This window comes from Carcharodon carcharias, chromosome 17 (genome assembly GCF_017639515.1).
Source record: "Carcharodon carcharias isolate sCarCar2 chromosome 17, sCarCar2.pri, whole genome shotgun sequence".
NCBI lineage: Eukaryota > Metazoa > Chordata > Chondrichthyes > Lamniformes > Lamnidae > Carcharodon > Carcharodon carcharias.
This window is the reverse complement of record NC_054483.1, coordinates 51081755-51102891: the sequence shown is the minus strand read 5'-3', so window position 1 is coordinate 51102891 and position 21137 is coordinate 51081755. Positions and strand designations below refer to the sequence as shown.

Here is a 21137-nt window from a genome sequence, read left to right as displayed (position 1 = left end):
GGACTAGTCATATAAATACTGTGGATACTAGAGCAGGTCAGAGGCTGGGAATTCTGCAGTGAGGAACTCACTTCCTGACTCCCCAAAGCCTGTCCACCATCTACAGGGTACAAGTCAGGAGTCCGATGGAATATTCTCCACTTGCCTGAATGAGTGCAGCTCCAACAATAATCAACCAGCTTGGCCATCCAGGCCAAAAAAGCCTGCTTGATTGATACCCCATCCACCACCTTCAACATTCACTCCGTTCACCACCCATGCACAGTGGCAGCAGTGTGTACCATCTACAAGATGCACTGCAGGAACTCACCAAGGCTCCTTCGACAGCACCTTCCAAACTCACAACCTCTACCACCTAGAAGGGCAAGGGCAGCAGGTGCATGGGAATACCAGCACCTGCAAGTTCCCCTCCAAGCCACACATCATCCTGATCTGGAACTACATCACCGTCCCCTCACTGTCGCAGGATCAAAATCCTGGAACTCCCTCTCTAACAGCACAGTGGGTTACCTGCACACATGGACTGCAGTGGTTCAAGAAGGTTGCTCATCACCACCTTCTCAAGGGTAATTAGGAATGGGCAACAAATGCTGGACTAACCAGCACACCAATATCTCATGAAAGAATAAAAATAAGTGTGCCCTTACTGCAGGACTGGCTACAGAAGTTCCAAATTTGGATGCCCTTCCTATACCCCTCATGAGAAAGTGTTTAGTCTGCACCCTTACGGATTCATAAAAAATGCCCAGCCCTCTTAAGGTAGAGTCATCCATCTTGTGCAGGTGTCCTACAACTTGTCCCAAGTCTTAAACTTCATCTTTATTATTTTAATTTTAGCAAGTTAACAGTAAAATGTACCTGGCATCTTAACATTGAATGGTGAGCATGGTTTCATTTTCTAAAGTTGCTAGTTGTAGCTTGGACTAGCCAGCTGGAATCATTCTATCCAGATGTCCTTCTCAAACCTCTGAAGGCTGGAGACCGGGATAAATTTGCAATCCAATTGGCACTCTGTGTTGTATTGTGAACATCTGAGATATTTAATATTCTTCAAAAAATAAGAAATTCTTTGTCACCAGGTTTACATAATCAGTGATCTGATAATACTAGTAATTGGAATCCATTTGTTTTCAGTCAGGTTTAGCAGAACTTAATTATCACGACACAGAAGTTTCAAATATATATTTATGCAAAAGAAAAAAAAGTTGCAAAAAGGTGCAGATTGGAAAAATAATTAGCAAAGTTTGTCTATTTGAGGACAGCTACAGCAGGGAGCTACAACCTGTGGCTGGAAGCCCTTTCCAGTTGATCATATTATGATAAAACTAAAAATAATTAAGTCAAGAAAAGTATGAGCTGTGTTTTAATGGTGGGGACTGTGGGCACTCTACCGTTTCAAATAATTATTTTAACAAAAACACATAAAGAAACCAGTTCGAATGGTATAGCTACGCAATCATTATAGGGGTTGCTAATAACAGATAATATAGTTTGAGGTATGGGTTTTAAGTTAGTGACCATTACTATTTCTAAAAAGCTGGGAAGGTAAATTATTCTGAATATGCTATTAGAGAATTTTTTGTCATGCAATTCAATAGCTAAAAAAATGTCTTCATGGTACCCACTTAGTTTAAAGCTTGTTTTAAAGATGACTACTGACAAAATTATAGTTAAAAGTCAGAAATGTGAATTGAGTTAGGTCTATCTTCATTTAAATTTTCTTTTCTATTCATACATAAATCCAATGCATGTGGTTTACTTATCACAGGTGCAAATAGTGTATTCTACCAGTTAATTAGTTAAAAACTATCGAATTTTCGTCTAGCGGCTCCCAATGGTTTTTACATCAGGCAAATTTTTCAACGGCGCTTCAGCTGAAATCCGTGGCTGAGCTGGAGGATGGAGAAGTCTTCAGGTTCGGGGAGTTTCTGCGCCTGCGCACTGATGTCCTCCCGGTTTCCATGGTGACCAGACTCGAAACTCAAGCTCCGGGTGGAAGCCATGTCCGCCAGCCGAGCGAAATCCCGGACGGCCCGTTCCCGTATCGAAACCCCGGGTACACGCAGCAGCTCGAGCCCGCCTTCCCGCAGACCATCCGACAAGGCCGTGCCACATACCCAGGCGGTAGGTGAGCAGTCGGTGGTCCCGGGGGTAGTTGGGTTGGAGAGGGTTGTACCTGCTGCTATACTTGGAGAATCTGTCCTAAAAAAAAGCCCCGCGCGGCCTCGCCCACAACACCCCCCCCACCCTCTACCCTCTTATCCCTCCTTCCCCAACCCTCTCCCACTCCCTCCCTCAATCCCCTCCGTCCCTCAACCCCCTCCCTCCGTCCCTCAACCCCCTCCCTCCCTCCGTCCCTCAACCCCTCCCTCCGTCCCTCAACCCCCTCCCTCCCTCCGTCCCTCAACCCCCTCCCTCCCTCCGTCCCTCAACCCCCTCCCTCCCTCCGTCCCTCAACCCCCTCCCTCCCTCCGTCCCTCAACCCCCTCCCTCCCTCCGTCCCTCAACCCCCTCCCTCCCTCCCTCAACCCTCCCCTCCCTCCCTCCCTCAACCACCCCTCCCTCCCTCAACCCTCCCTCAACCCCCCTCCCTCCCTCAACCCCCCTCCCTCCCTCAACCCCCTCCCTCCCTCCCTCAACCCCCTCCCTCCCTCCCTCCCTCCCTCAACCCCCTCCCTCCCCCAACCGTTCCCCTCCCCCCTAAACCCCATGTGCTACCCCCCCAAAACCCCACCTGCTCCCTCCATCCGCTCCACCCCCTCTCTCCCCCTCCCATCTCCCTCCCTCATCCATCTCCCTCCCTCATCCATCTCCCTCCCTCCCCTTTCGCCCCTCAAACCCCCCTACCCTCCTTCCTCAGTATTCAAGGTGAAATTTCATCTTAATTAAATTGCTACTGGATCTTTGAAGCAGGAAATCATCTGAGGTTTAGCTTTAGGCCGTGTTTCCTGCCAATGCTATGCATGTGAGTTGTATGTGTGGTTACTGTTTTTATAGGGGGCAACATGCAGCAGGGCACGTGCATGATGATCACCGGCCTGGAATTTCAAATATTAGGGCGCCAGCAGCAGACTCTATCGGCGTCCCACGGTTTTCTTTTTCCCATTGATTTCATTAACGTTTTTCTTGTCCTTTTTTCACATTCTTTTGGGAAGACACGTTTCTTCCAATAAACCATCTTTGCATAGCAGCATATCTCAGTGATGTGGAAGGGATGGTGTGTAGTTGAACCTGTATTCCATCATCTGCCTGCCCTGTGGGTGCTTAACTGTGCTGTGCTGGCAGAAACGAGCCCTGGAGCTGCAAATGGAATTGCGGCTGTCACCGGGTGGATCAGAAGCCTCCCCCATGGGAAGGCCATGTCCTGACTGCCTGCCAGCTGTAGGGCTCAGAAACTGGGTGAATGGCTTCCGGCTGGCACTGTGTCTCCCCGGCAAATAATGACATAGGATTCTGTGCATGAGCAGCCAGATATTGACAGCCATCTTGCCTGGCCTTGCGTCAGCAGGAGACAGTGTTAGCATTGGGGAGGGTTTAAACTAGTTTGGCAGGGGGATAGTAACCTGAGGGGATATTCAGAGTGCAGGTACAGCAAGTAATTAGGAAAGCTAATAGAATGTTATCATTTATTGTGAGGGAATTGAATACAAAAGTAGGGAGGTTATGCGTCAGTTGTACAGAGCACTAGTGAGTCCACATCTGCAGTACTGTATGCAGTATTGGTCACCTTATTTAAGGAATGATGTAAATACGTTGGAAGCAGCTTAGAGAAAGTTTACCAGACTAATACCTGTAATGGGCAGGTTGTCTTATGAGGAAAGGTTGGATAGACTAGGCTTGTATCTACTGGAGTTTAGAAGAGTAAGAGGCGACTTCATTGAAACATCCGTGAAACATCATTGTAAGATCCTGAGGAGTCTTGATGGGGTCAACGTGGAGGGAAGGTTTCCTCTTGTGGGAGAATCTAGAACTAGGGGTTATTGTTTAAAAATAAGTGGTCGCCCATTTAAAACAGAAATAAGGTGAAATTTTTTCACTCAGAGGGTCAAGAGTCTTTGGAAAGCTCTTCCTGAAAAGTTGGTGGCAGCAGAGTCTTTGAATATTTTTAAGGCAGAGGTGAATAGATTCTTGGTAAACAAGGTTATCGGCGGTAGGTGGGATGCAGATTTCAGGCTACCATCAGATCAGCCATGACCTTATTAAATGGTAGGGCAGGTTTGAGGGGCTGAATGGCCTACTCCTGCTCCTTGTTCGTATGTTCGAAACAATTGGAAGTGGGGAGTAGTGAAGTATAAGCTGATAATGAGGATATATCAGGGAGTCGTATCAAGATAGATAGAACATTTGGAGAGTTTGATAGAATTGGAATAGGCAATAGTAAGTCATTAAGTGGGGTCAGAATAAAGGGGAAAGTAAAAAAGCCAAAATCAGAGCTAATGTGCGTGTATGTCAATGAACATAGAATGGTTAATAAATTGGTGAAATGCAGGCACAGGTTGACAAATGGAATTATGATATAATTGCTATAACAGAGACCTAAAGAGGCTTAAAGAAGGACAGGTCTGGGTGTTAAATATTCCTGGGCACAAGGTGTTTAGGAGAGACTGGAAAGGAAGGAAAGGGGGGTGAGGTGGGTGGGGATTGGCAATATTGATTAAAGATGGTATTACGGTACTGGAGAGAGAGGATGTTCCAGACGAGTCAAGGACGGAATCTATCTGGCTAGAGATAAGGAATGAAAAAGGTGCAATAACATTATTGGTATAGTGTATATAGACTGAGATGAGAATAATACAAAGGGACAAGAGGGGTGAGAGTTCCTGGAATTTGTTCAAGATAATTTTCTGCAGCAGTATATTTCCACTCTAACGAGAGGACATGCACTTCTGGACCTGGTTCTGGGGAATGATTTGGCCCAAGAGGATCAAATGTCAGTGGGAGAGCTTCTAAGGGACAGTGACCATCATATCATAAGGTTTAGGTTAATCATTGAAAAGGACAGGGAACATTCCAGAGCAGGGATAATTAATTGGGGGAAAGACAACTTCAATGGGATGAGAATGCATCTGAGTCGAGTGAGTTGGAATCAAATGTTGGTAGAAAAGAAGGTGGCTGAAAAATGGGCCACCTGCCAGAAAACATATATTGCAAGCAATGTCAAGGTATATTCCCTTGAAGGGGAAAGGTAGGACAAATAAATCCAGAGCGCCCTGGATGACAAGAGAGATAGAGGTAAAGATGAAAAGGAAGAAGTGTGCATATGACAGACATCAGGTAGAAAATACAATGAAGAATTAGGCTGAATATAGAAGGAGGCATAGGAGCAGAAATTGGGCCATTCGGCCCATTGAGTCTGCTCCGCCATTCGATCATGGCCAGAGGGGATGTGAAGAAACTAATAAGAAAAGCAAGGAGAGAGCATGAAAAGAGACCCACAGCAAACATAAAAGGGAACCCCAAGGTCTTCTATAAGCACATAAGTAATATAAGTGTAGTTAAAGAAAGAATAAGGCCGATTAGGGACAGAAAAGGGGACTTACATGTGGAGGTAGGAGAAGTAGTGGAGGTGTTGAACGAGCACTTTGCATCTGTCTTTACAAAAGAATAAGATGCTACCCAGGCCAAGGTGAGAGAGAGGGTAACTGGTGCACTAGAAGAACTTACAATTGAGAGGAAGGAGGTGTTAGAAAGGCTATCTTTACTTAAAATAGATAAGGTAGCAGGACTGGTTGAGATGCATCCAAGGGTACCGAGGAAAATGGGAGTGTAAATTGCAGAGGCACTAGTGATAATCTTCCAGTCTTCCTTAGACATAGGGGAGGTGCCAGAGGACTGGAGAATTGTGAATGTTACACCCTTGTTCAAAAAGGGATGCAAGGATAAAGCTGGCAACAGCAGGCCAATCAGTTTGACCTCAGTAGTAGAGAAACTTCTGGAAACTATACTATGGGATAAAATCAATAGTCACTTAGACAAGTGCAAGTTAATTAAGGAAAGCCAGCATGGATTCATTAAAGGGAAATCATGTTTAACCAACTTGCTGACGTTTTTTGAGAAGTTAACAGAGAAGGTTGATAAGGGAAACGCTGTTGATGTGTATATAGATTTTCAAAAGGCATTTGATACAGTGCCACACAACAGACTTGTAAGCAAAATTCTAGGTCATGGTATAAAAGGGAAAGTAGGCACTTGAGTAAGAAATTAGCTGAATGACAGGAAACAGAGAGTAGTGATAAATGGTTGTTTTTCAGATTAGAGGAAGATTTGTAGTGGAGTTCCCCAGGGGTCAGTGTTGGGACCCTTGCTCTTCCTGATTTATATCAGTGACCTAGACTGTGATGTGCAGGGCATGATTTCAAAATTTGCTGATGATAGGAGTAAGGAGGTCATGTATAAGACTTGTACAAGACAATAGTTAGGCCTCATCTGGAGTACTGTGTCCATTTCTGGGTGCCATACTTGAGGAAGGATGTGAAGGCGAAGGAGAGAGTACAGAAGAGAGTCACAAGAATAATTCCACCGATAAAGAACTGTAGTTACGAGGATAGATTGGAGAGGTTGGGACTGTCTTCCTTGGAGAAAAGAAAACTGAGAGGAGACTTGATAGAGGTATTCAAGATCCTGATGGGTTTGGACAGGGTAAATAGTGAGAAACTGTTCCCACTCAAGAGAACATCAAGAACTAGAGAGCACAGATTCAAAATAACTGGCAAAAACGGTAAATGTGATGTGAGGAATTTTTTTTTCCACCCAGAGAGTGGTTGGAGTCTGGACCAAACTTTCTGAAAGGGTGGTGAAGGCAGGTTCGATCGAGGTATTCAAAAGGTAATTAGATTGCTACCTGAAAAGAGAGAATGGGCAAGGTTACAGGGATAAGGCATGGGAGTGGGACTAGGTGGAATGCTCCTTCAGAGAGCCAGCTTGATTGGCTGAATGGCTTCCTTCTGCACTTTAAAGATACTGTGATACTGTGGTTGGACAATTTCCCAGCAATCTTAAGAAACAAACAATGTGATGGTGTAAAGTAGGCATTATTGTCAACCTTTTTGCTCTTTTTCTGTATAAACATAAGTTATACACCAGCTAAGCAAATATATTGCTTATTTTTGTTTTAATTGCAACTTGACTGCTAACTTCCACCCTTCCCCTTCCCGGGCTAAGATTCTCTTTGCTTAACACTCTCTTAATCAAAGGTACATTGCATAATTACCTTTAGAATTTGCAAGTTTGTTATACATTGAGCAAGTATTTTTAAAATCCATATACTGTATAAATATGGCACCGCACGCAATTCTAATGGACAATAATTCAGCTGCAATTTTCCCACTCTTCTAAGTTCACTCATGGTATTACAAAATTATACTATATCGTACAGAACTAAATCACTAATATCAAAATTGTATATTATGATTTTGATTCAGCTGCACATTAATGTAACAAGCCCTCTCTTGACCAGTGTTTTTCCACTCAAATAACATTCATATTAAATGACTCCAGAGGCACAAATACTTTTCCCAATTTTGGATTTTGTGCCTTTGCTGTAACCATGGTACAAAGGCCTAGCCCTTGCCAGCTGTTGCTTTATGTGCAACATGAAAATTAAAAAATTACAAACAACGACAAGATTTGTTAAGTACAGCTGCTTTAATTGATAATACACTACCAGGGGGAATGTTTGGAATTTGGAAATAAGTTTTTAATGTATGAATATAAAATGAAATCACAAGGTGCCAGTCTATATTATTGCAAAGCTCCAGTGCAGAATGGAGTTTTATCCCACAAATGCCAACAGTGTTCTGACTTACCCAGTCTTCCCTGAAATTCCTCCAGCTTCTGAATTGGTTCAGCAGGAACAACACTGTGATCACAAGTGCCACAAAGCTAGAAACTGCATTTAACTCCTCGAGGACCCATGAAATTATCAAGATAAAAACACAAATTAAAGAATGAAATTGCATGTATAGGTGAAACTAAGGAACGTAAGAACATCAGAAATAGGAGAAAGCGTAGGGCATATGATCCCTCGAGACTGTTCTGCTATTCCATAATATCACGGTTAATCTTTAAAACCTACCTCTTTGCTCTTTAACAAAGCTTTGGTCATCTGAAGTAATATCTCCTCTCTGTTTAATTTTGCTTTAGAATACTGCTGTGAAGTTTTGGAAAATTTTATTACATTAAAGGCACAGTATAAATATAACTTGTTATTGCTCCAATTGAACACAACAGTCAAAATCAGCTTGCTATTCAAACAAGGAAGGGCTCGTAGAAAAATTACAGTGTACTTGCCCAAATTTTTCCTACATGGTTTAGTCAGTCACAGCACTGCCATAGAATGGCTTTCGCAATGAGTTACTATTCTTGAGTTTCTGAGTTGAGGCTCCTTTTGAGACTCAAGGTCTTGTGTAGGCTGAGGGTCATTAATCTGTGGAATTCTCTTCCCCACAGAGCAGTGGAGGCTGGGTTATTGAATTTATTCAAGGCTTGAGTTAGATAGATTTTTGATAGACAAGGGAATCAAGAGTTATGGGAGACAGACATAAGGGTGGAGTTGAGACCACAACCAGATCAGCCATGATCTTATTGAATGGCAGAGCAGTTTTGAAGGGCCCATTGGCCTATTCCTGCTCCTAAGTCCAATGTTCCTATGTTCTTTATATTTAAACTCATGAAAGCCTGCTGCTGAATTATATAGTTGGAATACACACTACAAGGGTACGAAGAGACATGCCACATTTGACAGTTGAGTGCCAATAGAGACAGTATTCCTTTCAGTTGGATTTTTTAAAAACAATATTTCAATTAAACGGGGTAATCGGGCAAAGATGAACTGCTTCCCCTTTTAATAAACTCGACATGTTGATTTCTTACTCCTAAACAGTGACAATGGCATTGGGTGGAATCTTCCATGCCTACTGGCATTGGGCAAGATCGATGGCATGATTTGACAATATGACGTGATCGGTTTCATGATGGCGGGAAACCAGCTCTTGATTGTCTGCTTAGCCTGCCAATGGCAGGCCACATTTCCCACTTTTGGGCTTCGGGAACATTATTGTAATAAGTCATTATCAGACCAGCCTGCTGGAATCATCTGTCCACATCGGCTGGAAAGCATGCCAGTGTGTTTCACAGCACATAAAAGATGTGCACTTGGTGGCCTGCACTTTGAGGGGAACATGGACGTGAGTACACAGTAACCTGCTGCGCTCGCCAGGGTTGCCTGTTGGACTTGAAGCTTCAAGGGGGTTGGAGTTAAGGGCAGTCCTCCTTTTGAGGCGATTGGTGGCGGGGTATAGTGTACAAGCCTTCTGGGTGGGGAGTAGGATGGGTGAGGGAAGTGGCCACACATCAGGGAAACCTGTATAAAATGACCATTCCTCTGCAACTGAGACAGTTCAGGCCCAGCCACAATGATATGAGTGGGGTCAGACTCCGAGCTTATCTGCCCACTCGAGCAACACAGAGGCATCAAAGTGCTCCGGACCCTTTCTCCATCCACACACCCTCTCACCACCACACACACACACACACACACACACACACACACACACCCCCCCCCCCCCCCCCCCCCCCCCCCCCCCCCCCCCCCCCGGCCCCCTAGCACAGAGTGCAAATTCATGAGCATTTTGGCAGACTGCAGAACAGTTGGACACCTGCACACGTTGTACAATCTCCTTGCTGAAGCTGGCCATGGGGTAGTCACTGCTGGAGGCGCTTACAGCTCCTTGCATTGTCAGCATCCCAGTTTGGACCAGCCTCTCCCATGGTTCAAGCCAACAGGGTAGCCATGCTTCACACTAACCTCTGGCCATCCAAGTGGTGGCCAGCAGAAGTGTTAAGGGGCCGTCACACTTAACTAGAACAGATTCCTAGTACACCCATGTTAACTACGTGTCTCTCTCTTTCCTACTTTCCTACATCAGGGTCATGGAGCCTGGTGAACTAGCTGTATGCCTGATGGCCTACAGAGGGTGAAGACAACTGAGGAGAGAGTGACTGAGGCTCCAGGCTGTGCAGAGGCAGGAGCAGCAATCTCAGGAAGGAGGAGTGGCTGGGGCTTCCGCACATGCTGCCCATGAACCACAGCCAGCCATCGCAGGCTGACGCCTTTCGTTCCTGCAGATGACCAAGAACCAGTGTCGCCGAAGACTGCACATGCCTAGTGCACTGGCCGGTCACATTTGTCAGTTGCTGCAGGATTTGGCGCCATGGGGACATGGTTGGCATCCATTCCCAGTGGCCATGAAAGTGACCACAGCGCTTAATTTCTACGCCAGTGGCTCCTTTCCAGGCTCTACAGATGATCTCTGGGATATCGCAAGCTTCCACCCACAAATGCACTCGAGGTCACGAATGTCATCTTTGCAAGGGCACACAACTTGTGCATTTCACCTGGGATCAGGACAGCCAGGATGCAAGAGCAATAGAATTCGCTCAGATCTCGGGTTTCCTACAGGTGCAGGGTGCACTCATGTGGCGTTCAGATCTCTGTTGCAACATGGTGGACTACATCAACTGCAAGGGGTTCCATTTGCTGAATGTGAACTGGTGTGTGACCACCAGAAACACATCCTGCAGTTTCCAGTGCACGATGCCTACATCCTCAGTCGGTCACAGATCCCTGGAGTCATCCGGGGTCCACAGAAGTCGCAGGGATGGCTCCTCGGGCAAGGGCTACCTGCAGAGGCTGTGGCTGATTATACCTGTGCAGCAGCCTCAGACTGCAACAGAGTGACGGTATAATGAGGTTCATGGTGCAACTCGTAACTTAGTGGAGCAGACCATTGGGATGTTGAAGATGAGGTTCTAATGCCTGGACTGGTCACCTGGACCCCTACAATACAGTCCACAGAGGGTGTTGCACATCGTCGCTTGCTGTTCCCTATACAACCTGGCGCTCCAATGGGGAGACTAGCTGGCTGAGGAGGAGGTGGAGGAGCTGCACGTCTCCTCCAATGAGGATACACCGATGGGGATGAGGAGGTCCTCTGAGGCAATGGTGACTGGGATGAGGCCCTCGCACTGGCTAGATGAGGCAGGCGCACTCAGGAGGCCCTCATAGCTGCTAGATTTGTATATGATGATGAAGACATGCAGCGAGGTGACCCCATAGATGCTCCCATCATTTCTTTGAACGTTTGACTCTAGTCTGGCTTCTGGCAGCGCGATTACCCTCTGAGATGCCCCTGTCATGGAGATGCAATGCAGGCCCTAATAGCCACTCGATCGCAGGAGGATGATGACAAAATGCAGTGAGGACACTCCATAAATCTTCACATAGCCTCTGAGAATGTCTGACTTATGTCTGGCTGAGGGCGGATCGCTTGCCCTCTGTGATCAGGGTCATATAGAAATGCAGCCATGAGACTTTAGAAGCATCTGACCTTTTGTCTGCCTTCAGCACCTGACCCCTTCAGGAGCACAGTATCACTGGTCACAGGTGCTGAAGAGATGGCGGCCATCCCCTCCTGTAGGTGCTGAGAGCACACCGAGAGAATGAGAGAACTCTTGTGGCGCCCGCCCATAACATTCTGGCAGCAATGACGAGCACCGCCAAGGTATAGACTTCAGTATTGTTTCCAGAGAGTGTAAGGCTGGACCAACACTTTGGCCAGAAGGCTGCACAAAGCACAGGGAAGAAGCCGTGGACTGAGACACTTGCCTTTATCTTGTGCAGAAAGGTTTCACATCTGAGTGACACGAACACTGCTCATCAGAACAAGAGCCATAGGCAGGAAGATATTCTTGCGACTTTATTGACAATAGTGAACAGTATGTACAAGTGATTAACACCCAGGCTGTACAACTAATTCTCCTTGACGTCCGGCTCGCAGCCAATGCCATTCAAGACCTCAGGACGGTCGTGCTCGGACAAAAAGTCATACTGGGCCTCGAGGTGGTCTTCTTTCTGAGCGTTCCCCTGTTCAGATGGAATTCCACATTGACCCCAAGCCCTGAACCCTCCCTCGGGAGCCGGTGCCCCGCAACGTGAGCCGCTTCGCTGAAATGCCCTCCGTGTCTTTTAGCACGGCATGGAGGGGTTTCCTGTACGGGCTGTTGCTGCACACCCTTCACTTCCTTTCCCTCACTCGCCGCCCGGACACATCCTGGCGTGCCTTGTTGCCATCCGGCGGCGGAGGCCCTCTACGGAGGTGTCCTCCCGCTTTCCATCGGGGACCTGGAGTGGATGGTGTTGCACACAGCAGTCCCGTACAACTGCAGAATGTCGGTTCACAGACTCCCAAGATACCTGCCTTTTTTGCGGTCTTGTGGAGTCCGTGGACCATGTCTATATTAATTGTTGTAGGCTGCACTCCCTTTTCAGTTATTTAAAAAACCCTTTATTACTGTTTTGTTTGCACTTCAGCCCTGCACTCCCGATTTACAGGCACCCAGTGCAGAGGGCGGCTGGGAAGGAGGAGGACCTCCTCATGAACCTGCTCCTGGGCCTGGTCAAATTAGCCATTAACAGGTCGAGGCAGCGGGTGATTGAGGGGGTCATCCGACCCGACTATCTGCCCCTCTTCTGCGGCTACATCCGTGGCCAGGTGTTCCTGGAGAGGGAGTATGCGGTGTCAGCTGACACCGTCGAGGTCTTCCATGCCCGGTGGGGGCTGGGGTGCTTTATCGATCCCCTTAATCACATTTTGATTTAATGTTTGCAAGTTTCCTTTAAAATTTGCCTATGGTTTTGCAGTTCCCTAATTTAGGGGCTGTGTTTGTTTTGTCCCTGATTTTTGTTAATTTAGTTTATTTGGTTGACTCCGAAAGAGTTAACAATCCTTGATTTCTGGCTCGCAGCCAATGCCATTCACACCCTTAGGATCGTCGTGCTCGGCCACAAAGTCATACTGGGCCTCCAGGTGGCGCAGGTATGTGGTGGTCTTCTGTCCGAGCGTACCCCTTTTTGGAATGAATTCCACATTGGTCCCAAGCCCCGAACCCTCCCTCGTGAGCCAGTGCCCCGCAACCTGAGTCGCCTCGTAGAAATGTCTTCTGTGTCCTATAGCAAGGAGCCGAGGAGTTTCATGTACGGACTGCTGCTGCACGCCCTTCACTTCCTTGCTCTTGCCCGCCGCCCGGACACACCCTGGCGTGCCTTGTTGCCATTTGGTGGCGGAGGTTCCCGTTGGGAGGCCCTCTGTGGAGGTGTCCTCATGCTTTCCATCGGGGACCTGGGGTGGAGGGTGTTGCACGCAGCAGTCCGGTATAACCGCAGGATGTGTTGGTTCACGGACTCCCAAGTTACCTGTCCTTTTTGCGGTCTTGTGGAGACCAAAAACTACATGTATGTAGGGTGTTGTAGGCTACACTCCCTTTTCAGTTATTTAAAGAACCTTGTACTGATGTTTTGTTTGCACTTCAGTGCAACGATCCTGATTGGGCACCATTCGCAGCTGGGTATCCTTGGAGAGGGAACACGTGTCCGCCGGCACCGTCAAGGCTTTCTGTGTTTGGTGGGCACCGGGGGAACTGGGGTGTTTTATCAACCCCCCTTTGATCACATTTTGGTTTGATGTTGTAAGTTTCCTTTGAATTTTGTCTATTATTTTTGCAGTTTCCCTTTAAGGGGCTGCCTTTTACTTTATCCCTAATTTTGTTAATTTAGCTTAATTGGTTGTGACCTGAAAGAGTTAATTCTCCTTAGTTTTCCTAACCCTGCCACTATGTCTTGGTGCTCCCTGGGTATTCACAGCGGAGGTGAAGGCAACCTGCTGACTGCGACAGCCTGTTTGTGATTACCTTGGCAGGCATCCTCTGGAGGGCCGAGACTTGGTGGGCCTTGGCCTGCTTTCGGGGTCCTGCTGTGTGGCAGTGGCACACTCCTTGGCCTGTGAAGCTGGAGCTGCTGAGGTTACAGGAAGAGAGGAGTCTAAAGAACTGGGCGCTCTCGGAGTCACCTGGATGGATGGGCCCGGACTGTGTACCGGCTGATCCTTCCCCCTAAGGGTGCCCCTTAGCTCTTTGAGGAGCAGGGTTAACTGGAGTGAGATTGAGCTGCCTGGCACCCCTCGCACGTACATGCTGTTGGAGGCCAACTATGGCATCAGTGATGGAGTTGAGCCCGCGCAGCATTGCAGGAGCGACATCCTGGACTAAGGTCGCCACAGTGGCTGCCATCCTCCCAGTGTTGACCGCGATGCGTTGGCATGCTGGCGCTATCACCTCAGCCTGAAGGCGGACGGACTCCTTCATCGTGCCTTGGAATCTGAGGAGTGCAGCGGATATTCCTTCCTCATGTTCCTAAACCTGCCTTTGCAGCTGCAGCAGCTGTGACATGACTGAGTCCAGAGGCTCGTCACCTGACTTGGACTAGGCAAAGTTCTGGCCTCCAGCAGTCCTCCAAGTGCCAGAAACCTGGGAAGTCCCTGCCTCCACTTGCTGTGGATTAGAAAGTGCGATGTGCTCCCAGATTGTGATCCCGGGGCTATTCGAAAGCTAGGTCCCACTGAGTAATGTCTCCCTGGACTGGTAGAGGTTGTGTGTGAGCACTGTAATGGGGCTTCGGGGAGGATGCCTCCAGATTCCTCTTCAGAGGTTTCTCCGGGGCTTGATTGGAAGCCCTGGTTGTGGATTCCATCGGCTGTTTGGCAGTTATGCCTGCAAAAGCAAGGAGAGATAGTTAGTGAACGGCTGTGGCCTGTGAAACAGGATATGTCACTCACAGCACGGTTATCTGGTTGAATGTTGCACTGCTGGACCCACACTTGGTAGAGCACCACCGATCTCACTGTCAGCACAGGACCAGTCCAGGTTCTAGCCGGTCAGCTGGATGGTTCTTTTTTTTTTCAACGTCTGTGAGGACCTTTATTTCAGGCATTTTGCCATCAGCCTGTGACCTCTCGCTTTTGTTGTGTGCCAGCTTGTCCTGCATGAATAGAGATCGAAAAAGTGTAAGCAGGATGCCTGCCAGGCCAGATGAAAAGTATGCTTGGCCTGTGTGGGTGGTGAATGGTCCCAAGGACAGGATGAGGACAATGATGGTAAGTGTGAGAGAGTGAGTGGTGATGTCCCTTGAACTGGCAGTGAGTGAAGGTCCTGTGGACCTGTGATGTGTTTGAGAGTGTGTGAGTTGAGAGTGATGAGAAGAATGACTTGCCCTGGCAGAACGGAGGAAATCATTCATCCTCTTGCGGCACTGGGTGGCTGTCCTCTTTTTGAAGGGTGTTGGCGCTGACCACCACTGTCATCACCTCCCAAGCTGCGTTAGCGCTGTTGCCGCCAATCCTGCAGCCAGAGTGGGGATAGAGGACATCCCGGCAGGCTAGCATGGCATCCAAAAGGTGCTCGAGGAAAGTGTCGCTGAACCTGGGGCTGCGGTTGTCTTCAGTTCCAGGGCCATGTCTTCCGTGTAGCAATGGTGGTCTGGAAGCACTGAGACGTGTGCTTGTGGCTGGACTTTAAATGTGATACCTGGAATATAAAGCTGGTCTCAGTAATGGTGACCATGATAGCTATCATTGCTTGTTGTAAAAATTCATCTGGTTCACAAATGTTCTTTAGGGAAGGAAATCTGTCATCTTTATCTGGTCTGGCCTACATGTGACTCTTAACTGTCCTCTGAAATGGCCTAGCAAGCCACTCAGTTCAAAGCAATTAAGGATAGGCAACAAATGCTGGCCGCACCTGCGATGCTCACATCCTATGAAAGAAAAAAAGTAAACTGTTAACCATAGGGTAGAATTTTTCCCCCATTGGGGGGAGGGGGGAGTTGAAGATAGGGCGCGCGGAGGCGCGCTACTGATTGGCACCCCCAATTGGGGGGCGCGCCGCCATTTCACGTGAGTGGGCCAATTAAGGCCCACCCTGTGTGACGTCTGCACGGAAGTGCTGTGCGCTCCCTGTGCAGGCGGGGGGGAGTCCCTAAACCCAAGAGTGCGCTCTTTTGCACGTGCGCATGAAGGAGCGCACTCATCTCCCTGAGGCTAAGTGCTGCACCAGAGAGATCGTCTCTACTGTTAAAAAAAAATTAAAATAGAAAAAAAAACCCTGACGTCCCCTCATGTCACATGAGTTGGGACATGTCCATAACTTTTAAAAACACTTTAATTAAATTTTTAAAAACCTACATGAAACCTCATCCTGCCCATGGATGATGTTTCATGCTTTTTCTAATTCCTGCCAGGGCTCCTGGCCTGCCCGCCAACCTTAAGGTTGGATGGGCAGGTCCATTCATTATTTAAATAACTCTGTCAATGACCTCAATTGGCCGTTGACAGGTCGGGGGGGCACACAGCTGATTTTGCTGAGCCCCCGCCTACTTGAAAATTTAAATAAAGTGCGGTGATGTCGGGAATCCACCCGATGTCACCATGCGTCATTTTACGCATTGGCGAGCGGGCCCCGCGCCCCCGCTTGCTAACAGGAAAATCCTGGCCATAATATCTGACAAGTTGTGCATATACACATCACTAGTAAACAAAGAGGGGCAGCGTGATGTATAACTTTAGTAGCTCTTTATCTTATTGCATAATATCAGAAATGTGCCTTTCAACTGCCGAAAGCTCAGTTTGAAACAGTCTTAATTGCTGTCCCTAGATGTGGGTTGTATGTATAAATATTACTTTAGTGTAGAGAGAGATTAGAGGAATTATGTAGCTCCACGGACTTTCTCCAATTGGACTTCTACATAATTCAGGCTGTTACTGTCTATGCTGTTAAGTCAACTTGATGCATGAACAATTGTCAACCGGTTCTTTTTCAGATGCCTCAAAATCAGTAACATACTAACAGCCTGACGCATCCTCAGAGCCCACCACCACCCTGCACACTGGCCGCATATTCTTGTTTCCTTCTTGCTTTATTCATGTCAAAAGGAATCTTATACAAAATTTTCTATCTCAGATTTGTGATTTTTCTAATACGTGCAAGAGTAAAACTTCATCTGACCAGTTTATGTTCGTGCACTTTGCAGATTTGACAGTATTTTCTGCACAATATATAGGGGGAGGGGGGTAAATTGAGGCTAGGATTTTCTGCTCTTGGAAACTGAACAAGTGACCTATGACTACCGTTGACATTTTTAATTATAGAAAATTAGCTGATATCAGAGTCAGTTCTTTTCTGTTATCAGAAATTTAAAGCCAGCACAGGGGCTGCCTGGGTTTTCCTTTAGCAAGGAATACCTTTACAAATTTGCCATTGCAATAGGGAATGTGCACTGTTGGTGGAACATCAGAAATTTGGGCTTGGTCACAATTTTCTCAATTTCTATTGATTAAAATTAATATTATGGGCAACACACCCACATTGACAACACATGCTGATGGGAGTGGGACACTAGAAAATTAGCCCTAAAGATGCAGTCACATAGTCATTACATGGTGCTGGTAGTTCATTTGTTTCTGACACTCTTACTGCTGACATCCAACCACAGACTTCTCATTAGCGCAAATGATTGCTTTGTTGTCGGGAGACTTCACAAATGGGAATTGTGACACCTCAGTGCTTCTCTTAATTTAAGACTAGAAATTGTTGTTGGCAATATTAGCAGTGAAATGCTGAATGCATTCATACGTTTCTTTGTTTTTTTAATGCAGTCATTAGCAGATCAGACCAAGAAATGTCATGCAAACACATTAAGTATTTATTCACTAACAGCAGTTCCTGGGCCATGTCAATACATTGTGCAAACTGCACTGCAAGATTCATCTGTAGCACAAAGCTGATAATGCATTTGTCAAGTGAATTTCAACACACAAAACAGACATCAAAGTTACAACACTGAAACAAGCTATTCTGGCTGATAAACAAAGCCTTGGTTTCACTTTTTTAAAGAAAATGAGGCAGAAATGCCATTGAAGAGTCTGTGATTTGTAAGTGCTGTCTTCAATAATTGGGTGTCTTAATAGGATTGCCAACCCTGGCTGGACATATTTGGGGAGATGACTTCTCATGACCTCATGCCTTCAACTGCCCCTTCCTTAGAGCCCTGCCATTGGTCACAAAGCCTCATCTTCCCAGGGCTTTTCAATGTCTTCTGGTTTTGACTTTTGAAAAGCTGGTCATGATAAGGATGGAAGGTAGAAGAGATTGAATGACAAAAAGGATGATGGTGCTGGTCAAAAACAGTCAGTGATGAGACGAGCAAAAGATGTGACTAGAAAAGTTGTAAATGGCAGTGGCAGAATCATTACTAAGAGTTACTGTCCAAGAACTAAAAACAAGAACTAAACAACGCCGAAGAAAGCAAGGCTGAAGATGTGATCTGAAATTGTTTTATGCATTCTTGAGTCTAAAAGGTTGTAAAATGCGTATTGGAAAGATTAGGTGCTATTCCTCAAGCTTTTGTTATGCATTGAATAATGTGGGAGGCTGAGGTCAGAGGGGAGTGGGGCGGAGAATTAAAATGATAGGTGACCGAAAGCTTGGATCACGCTTATGGACTGAAGAAAGGTGTTCTACAAAGGGGTCACCCAATCTGACTTGATCTGCCCAATGTACTGGAGGCTGCATTGTGAGTAGTGAATACAGTATGTTTACTGAATACAGGTAAATTGCTGTTTCATCTGGAATAATTGTTTTGACGCCTTGCAAAATGAGATGGGAGGAGATAAAGGGCAGGTGTTGCATTTCCTGCACTTGTATGAGAGGGTGCCATGCAAATGGCAAGAGGTGTTGGATGTGATTGTGGAGCGTACCAGGATGTCATGGAGGCAATAGTCCCTTCGGAATGCTGAAAGGGGAGGGAAGGGGAATATTGTGTTTGATAGTGGAGGATGGTCCAATGGACATGGAGGCCGCTGGAGTGAAAGATGAGGACAAAGGGAACCCAGTCATGGTTCTGAGCAAGCAGAAATGTGGGAAATATAATCAACACTGTTGAGGGACTTGTCAACCATGGTGGTGGGTAAAGAGGAATCATAAGTTGAGGAAAAAAGAAGACATATTAGAAGAACTGGTATAGAAAGTGGCATTGACAGAATGGATGTGACAGAGCTGAAGGAACTGGGAAAATGAAAGAGTCCTGAGAGGAAGCAGGGTGTGAAGAAGTGTAGTCAAGTTAGCTGTGGGAGTCAGTGGGCTTATAGTGAATATTGAACCATAGCCTATCTTCAGAAGTAGAGACCGAAAAACCAAGGGAAGGAAAGAGCCAGGGATAGATCACGTGAAGACCAGAGAAGGCCATAAATTCTTGATCAAATTCTCCAGTTCCGGGTGAGAGCAGGAAACTGCACTTATACAGTCATCAATCTACTGGAAAAAGTGGTGCAGGAGGGGACCAGTTAGAACTGATACATGGCATGTCCTACATACCCTACAAAAAGGCAAGCATATTTAGGACAATTTCCCATAATGACATCTTTTGTTTGGAAGAAATGAGTGGAATGAAGGGAAAAGTTGTTCAACATGAGAACCAGCTCAACCAGGCAGAAGAGGGTGGCTGTGGATGGGGACTGTTTGGGCCTCCGTTTAAGAAAGAAGCAGAGAGCTCTCAGACCATCCTGGTGGGGATTGGAAGTGTAGAGACATTGGATGCCTATGATTAAAAGGAGATAGGGCTGGGAAATTGGAAACTGTTAAAGTGATGGAGGACATTGGAAAAGTCATGGATAAGTTAAGAAAAGCCTGGACAAGAGAAGAAAAAAATAGGAGCCGGATGAGAAGAGATCAGTTCTATGGAACAGGAACCAGCTGTAAGTGTGGCTTGAATATTAGGAAGGAGGTAGAAGCAGGCAGTCCATGGTTGAGGGATTATGAGATTGGAGGGAAGATCTCCAGAGGAGATGAATCAGTGACATTCTTGGAAACGATGGCTTGATGTTTGGTGGTGTTACATCCTTGGCTTTAGTTATTTAGCACTGGTTATGCCCTAGCTAAAGTGTTGAGTCTAATTCTGGGCTCTACGCTTTAGGGAGGATGCCAAAGCCTTGAAGAGGGTGCAGAAAAGATTTACTAAAATAGTAAATAAGGCGAAACTGTTTGCAGTGGTAGCAGAATTGGTAACCAGAGGGCACAAATTCAAAGTGATTGTCAATAGAACCAAAGGTGGAAAGAGGAGGATTTTTTATGCACTGATCTGGAATGCATTGCATGAATGGTGGAAACAGATTCAATAATAACTTTCAAAAGTCAGTTGGCTAAATTCCTAAAGAGGATAAATTGGCAGGGATATATGGAAAAAGAGAAGGAAGTGGGGTTATTTAGCTCAGTCAAAGAGCCAGCACAGGCACAATAGTCAAGTGGCTTCCTTCTGTGTTGTTTCAGTAAGAGGCACGTGTCAGTGAGGAGAGACTTCAACCTAAGTGAGTCAGAGACCGAGTGAGAATTTGGGAATTTGGTTCAAAGTGGGAATTCACTGTGTAGGGAGAAAGAGGTGTTTTAGATAAGGTTTACTGAAATAAGTAAAGTATGTAATGTAGGGTGGGGAGGAGGTGCTTTTCCTTTTTTTTTCAGCCTCTGGTATTTGATTTTCACTTTGCAGCAGAAGGAGCAGGTAAACCAGTAACTGGTATTATTAGTATTATCAGTATTGTAAGTACTGTGTTGTTTTATCAGTATTATGAAGTTTACTGGCAGTGCCAAAAACTATTGGGAGGTGTTGGCTTTATTAATTATAATTACTTAATTAGCAAATATTGATTAATTAACACATATTGGAGATGGCAGGGCCGGAGATATACTGCGATTTGCAGAATGTGGGAGCTTCTGGATACCGATGTGATCCAGGGCAAACACATCTGCAGTAAGTGTTTGCAGCTGCAGGAACTCGGACTCCAAGTTATTGAGCTGGAGGCTGAGCTGCAGACACTGCGGCACATCAGGGAGTGGGAAATTTACCTGGACACTTTGTTCCAGGAGGTGGTCACACCCCTTAGGATAGGGTCTTCTGATTTGGTCAATGGTCAGGGACAGGAGGGTGTGACTGCAAGTGAGGCAGATAAGGGGACCCAGAGGGCAGGCGTACAGGAGCCTCTGCCCTTGCAATTGTCCAACAGGTTTGAGGTTTTTTCAGCTTGTTTGGATGAGAGTGGGGGCTGCAGGGTGGATGAGCTGACTGGCCATGATACTGTAGTACAGGAAGCCATTCAAACGGGGGTGGGGGTGGAATTACAAGGAATGCAGAGGACAGTATAGTCAGAGGGATTAACACCGTTCTCTGCAACAAAGAGCACGAGTCCAGACGGCTGTGT

At 46.4% G+C, this 21137-nt stretch overlaps 1 protein-coding gene across 1 annotated transcript in view; it reads left to right on the top strand.

Moving 5' to 3' along the window:
• Positions 1–1979: 1979 nt before the first annotated feature.
• Positions 1980–21137, top strand: part of cabcoco1 (ciliary associated calcium binding coiled-coil 1) — a 132386-nt gene continuing 113228 nt past the window's right edge. Inside the window, exon 1 of the mRNA XM_041209060.1 lies at positions 1980–2124. Within this exon, the coding sequence (XP_041064994.1) occupies positions 2002–2124 (123 nt within the window). The 5' untranslated portion in view covers positions 1980–2001. The remainder of the gene's footprint in view (positions 2125–21137) is intronic.